Source organism: Arachis duranensis, chromosome 6 (genome assembly GCF_000817695.3).
Source record: "Arachis duranensis cultivar V14167 chromosome 6, aradu.V14167.gnm2.J7QH, whole genome shotgun sequence".
Taxonomy (NCBI): Eukaryota; Viridiplantae; Streptophyta; class Magnoliopsida; order Fabales; family Fabaceae; genus Arachis; species Arachis duranensis.
This window is the reverse complement of record NC_029777.3, coordinates 99,108,636-99,114,078: the sequence shown is the minus strand read 5'-3', so window position 1 is coordinate 99,114,078 and position 5,443 is coordinate 99,108,636. Positions and strand designations below refer to the sequence as shown.

At 30.3% G+C, this 5,443-nt stretch overlaps 1 protein-coding gene across 1 annotated transcript in view; it reads right to left on the bottom strand.

Moving 5' to 3' along the window:
* Positions 1 to 2,471: 2,471 nt before the first annotated feature.
* Positions 2,472 to 5,443, bottom strand: part of LOC107495085 (metacaspase-1) — an 8,096-nt gene continuing 5,124 nt past the window's right edge. The window contains exons 3-5 of the mRNA XM_016116156.3: positions 5,221 to 5,341; positions 4,914 to 5,129; positions 2,472 to 2,723 (exon numbers count right to left, since the gene is read on the bottom strand). Coding sequence (XP_015971642.1) covers positions 2,664 to 2,723; positions 4,914 to 5,129; positions 5,221 to 5,341 — 397 coding nt within the window. The 3' untranslated portion in view covers positions 2,472 to 2,663. The remainder of the gene's footprint in view (positions 2,724 to 4,913; positions 5,130 to 5,220; positions 5,342 to 5,443) is intronic.

Below are 5,443 nucleotides of genomic sequence, written 5' to 3'. Positions count from 1 at the left end.
CTTTTAAATTTTAAAACACACAAAACAATCCATAATATTTATTCTTTTGTGACACAATACAATCTCCTTTCAACTTGATTCTTGTAATCAAAATGATTGTTTTGAAATTTTTAAGTAATTTTAAAAATTGTTTTGATCATTGTAAATTCTTAAAAAGAATTTTATGCATTACTCTTCGAATTAAATTGGAGAAAAAATAAATATTGGAGACTGTTTTATATATTTTAAAATTTAGAAGATTAAAGTCTCTAATTTAAAAAATATCAGTTATTGATCTAGGTATTTATTTTTATATTTATTTATTCGTATATTTATTTATTCTTATATTGTTTTAAAATTTTATATTTATTTATTTATTGTTTATAATCTGCGCTGTCTTTTTCGATCCCCACTCGTTGTTGCCACGTCAGCTATTACCAGCAATTTCGACGACGACTTTGTTGTGACTTTTCTTCCTCCTTTCGGTTACAATAACTACGCTTCAATCGCCAAGCCTTGCGACAGGACGTCAATAACCCACCAAGAACCCTAAGTCAATTATACCTGATCATTCACCAATTCCGGAAGATATCTATCTTTTATTTTAATTTTCTATCAAAAAGTAATGTGATTTTCTATCTAATTACTCTTTAAAATTTTTACCTCCTCTATTAACTATTTTTACCGTGTTGAAGGAACCCTTTTTAAAAGTCAAAAAGCAACCTTATCTACCAGCTATAAGCAAATAATTGGAAGAACCCTTATAGCTATTGTAGTCACATAAACCTAGTGTGTGTTTAGATTATAGTTTACAAACGGGAGTTTGAATAAAATTGATTTTATAAATTTGATTATGATGAAAAGTAAGTTTGTATTAAAGTGATTTATATTTGGCAATCTTTGTATTAAAATAAATTATAGCAACAAAAAATGTTGTTTGGATTATACTATTCAAAATTACTTTTAGATAAAAAAAATTACTAAAATAGACACCAACTTAAATAATTTTTGTATATTATCTTATCATTTTAATTTAGATATTTGAATAGATCTTATTAATTAATTCTATAATAAAATTAATATTTATACATTAAAATAAAAATAATATATAAAAATTGGTAAAATATATTTTTAATTAAAAGTAACAAAATATAAATTTTAGAGAGTACTAAGAATAATAAAAAAATTAAATATTTATTTTGGTAGTAATTGAAATAAATCAAAAAAAATTTTATGATATTTTTTATATAGTATATTTTTAGTACTCTTATTACTCTTATTTTTTAGTATATTTTTAGTAACATGCATAAAGGATAAAGTTGGTAAAGAGTAAATAAAGATGGAGTATTGATAGCTAAAAGTCCGTTGGTAAAACGCAGAAGCTCAAAATTGTAGCTTCTTGTAAACGTGGTTTTGAAAGCAAAATCACTTCTGCGTTCATGAATCAAAAGTTTGCCAAACCAAAAATTGAAGCTTTCAGTGCTTCTTCTCTTCTAACGCGTTTGCCAAACACACCCCTAATAACCACCACAGAACGCACCTTTTAACTTCCCTTATAATTCTGCCACGGTCTCTAAAACAACGTCCATTTATTCTTTTCCTTGTCTTGGTTATCGCATGGAAAGACTTGGTATTTCTATACATGTTATGAGTTGCTGCCAGTATGATGCCTTTCTCTCACACCACTTCTCAGCTAGGATTTGGAGAGCCCAACCTCTCGCCAGCAAACACTCATAAGCATGACCCATTAATTTCCTTTTCCACCTCCATAATTTTATGATATATCACCCCATACTTCCCCTTATTCGAACTCCGTAGTAGCGCCTTCAACTCTTTCAACTTTTCCACCACCGATTTGTTGCCCAACCTTGCCCCTTCCTCCTTCACCACATTTTATGTTCACATGAGACAGCCAAGCTTCTAAGGTTCTGAATGGTTTAGGGGCTCTAGTCGATCTCACCCAAACACACCAGCAAGGCACAATGGTCAGCTAGGGAGCGATTTAACCCTTTTAAATTTAAATTCTCGTATTCAGTTACTCATTCACTATCAACAAAGACCCAGTCTAATCTGCTGTAGGATCTACCATCATACCATGAATATTTTCGATCGCTCAACTCCAAATCCACAAGTTCCATACCTTAAATAATCTACTGCTTATAGACAACGAACTACAACCCCTCCTTGCATGCTCATTAGTAATTTCATTAAAATTCCCCCCTAATAGCATGGGGACATCAACTTCCTGCTTCACTCTTCTCAATTCATTCCATGTACACTTTCTTCTATAGTATAAAACACAAGCTTCTTATCTTTTCTGACTTTTCGATCAATCACTTTTAATATTAGAAATGGTACGTATAACATTTCTCTCTCTGCTATTGACTACTATTCTAATAAAATCCAATAATCTAGATTCATCTCACCCTCATTACAAACTATTACTCTAGTCACACAAGATATATATATAAATGTAGAAATGAAATCCAGGATTTGCAGCAACTCAACAATAAGCTTAGATCAGGATCAAATTCACAAGGGCATATGTAAATTCAGTAAAATACATCCTATATGTAAAATATGAACTTCCTTATAATACTATCGTTTATCATTCTAATTATTAATATACTCATGTACAAGGGTTAAGGGCAGTGCCAAAAGAATTGTATATAGAACTCCAAATATCATAAATGGAATGGTTTTGTATACACATCAAACGCTTCACAAGCTGTCAGCTGTGGTTCCTGTTGAAAGAAAAGGCAAAAGAAAAGTAATAAAGAGGAGTCAGTTCAACCATACGAGCATCTCAATACACAGATAGATACTAACTAGTAAAAATTGCCAACAAAATTTGAGAAAATAAGGAAATGTTTGGTATGTGTTTTCATTTTTAATATTTCTTGTTCTTAATATTGTGAAGTAAAGAGTAAAAACATAGATATGATTTAAGATGAAAATTCACATGCAATTGTCTTCACGTAAAGTTTATAGTTGAGAACTGTAAAATAATTTGAATAGTTCGACGAAATTGTTCTCTAACGATTCTCAACTATTAACTTTGCATGTGAGTTTTCATCATGATTTTATTGCTTTAACAATTTTCTCTTCTTTCTTTATTAAAATCTAAAAATAGAGAACATTGAAAATGAACATCGAAAACAGTTTTCTAAACCAAACAAACCTAAATTTCACCAAGTTGAAATCCCTAAATAGCCATATTTCTTAAAAGTTTTTACTAAATTGCCATTATTTTTAAATTATTTATCAAAAAGTCACTATTTTGACATCGTGGAAAATTTTATTTCTTTTAATGCTGATGTGGAGGTGCATTTCCCATAATACCTCCATGCCAACACAAAAGTAATAAATATTGCTACATAACAAAAATGGCATATCGATAAATTGATATATAATTAAAAAAAGTGACAATTCTGTAATAAATTTTGAAAATTATGGCAGGTAGGGATTTTGGGCCCCCCTTTCTTTTATCTGACCAAAAGACCAAACAAACAAACAAATATGTAACTCAGATTCACTTAGTCCTCGGAAGATTTTGACAAGGAACAAGTATATAAAAGTATTTACATTATTCTTTGAATGTTTGACAACAAATAGATCCCTAAAAATTAAATAGTTTGGTCCCTTCAAAATGCATGACATTAAATAATTTCCTGAATGCTCATACTTTATTGAGAACCAAAATATTGGACAAATATCGCATGCATCTTTTACCAATCAATATGATATCAAATTTTAACTTTCTGAATACATGTTTGATATCACATTTAAACTTTTAGTAGCTTATTTAATGTCAACAAGCTTTTAGGGACGAATGGCCCATTGGTTTTATCAATTATTTTAGGATTCTAACATATTTGGATAACTCTTTAAAAAATAATAACAACTAAAAAGAAATGTTTTCAAAATTTTATTAGAAGCTTAAAAGAGTAGCTTTTGATAAAATGATTTTAACTTCAGTTTCACAAAGAATTCATGTTTCATAATAACTCTAAGTATATTTAGGAACCAAAATGCATTTTATCTTTCTTTAATGCCATTCCCTATTTCAATATGTTTTAAAATATATATTGAAGATAGGGAATGAAATTAAATCATCTACCAATTTCCTTCACAGTAACTCTCTTAACACATACATAATCAACAACAATTAACTGATTAAGTTATACAATGTGTATCACGTTAAAATTCAGACCATGTAACACTATTTGTGACAAAACATCATTCTTCATTTGTTATGCATAAAAAGTCATTTGGGATCAAATTGGTATAAAACCAAAGGACCAAGAAAAAAAGTGATAAGCTATGAAGAAGGAACACCTCATTGAGTTGTTATGTCTGCATGTTAGACACATTTTGGACACTTTGATACTCATCTGTAATGTATGTCATCCTTATCTAACTGTGTTTTGAATTAAAAAAAAAATACTTCTCCGAACACACTTAGACACACTCAAATATGATTACGTGTCGGCATGTCTAATCCTATTCTTGTTATATATTTTTGAAATGAGTTTAGAAATATTATGTAATATTAATTATTAATATAAAAATGATAAAAAAATCTTTAAATAATTAAAAATATTCAAAACATTTAAAAAATTTATACTTCATATTTTATATATATGCCATCTTTCTTTATCTGTTATGCTAGTGTCCATACTTCATAGGTGATAAGAAGAAAGGGCTCTATTTGCCTAATCTGAAAAGTGACCTAAAAATGGTATTTGCACTACTTTTTGTGTACACATCCTTTGTACACTTTGTTTTATGGCAAACTTTGTATTTTCTTTCACATCTTATCAATCACTTTTAATACAAAAAATAGATGTATAATAGAGGTGTATATAAAAATAATCCGTATAACATTCTTCAAATTAAACATACGAATTTCAAATTAAGCTGCCCAAGCATACCTGTCTTAGTCCACCAATACCGCTGCCTCCAGTCAATAGCATGGAGAGGAGAGAGGTAACTACACCACCACCTATAACATCACCATCATTGCCAACATTTCTGATGGCAGTGCGCATTGCATTCAGAATGCTTCCGTATGTAGTCCCATGACCACGCTCAATGGCTTGGATGAAACAAAACGTCATGGCCCCAGTTGATGTAATCTTTGAAAGTGCCTGTTTACAGGATTAGTGATAAAAGAGATAAGCTATCTCAGGTAGAACTGTAACAATCTTGGACACATCAATGTAATTTTTTGAGACTTACAGATGTATCAGCGGAAGTTTGATGATCATCGCATCCACTAAAGGAGATAACTTCTCCACCAGCTGATCCTTTCCATGTACCTGACCTAGGGCGATGGTCCTCCCATACATACCGTCCACTCCTATACAAAGAAGCCAGAAACAGAGTGAATACTAGGGCGATGGTCCTGCCATACATTCTACCGTAAAGATTATTCAATGGGCTAGTTTCTTTCTGATTCTAG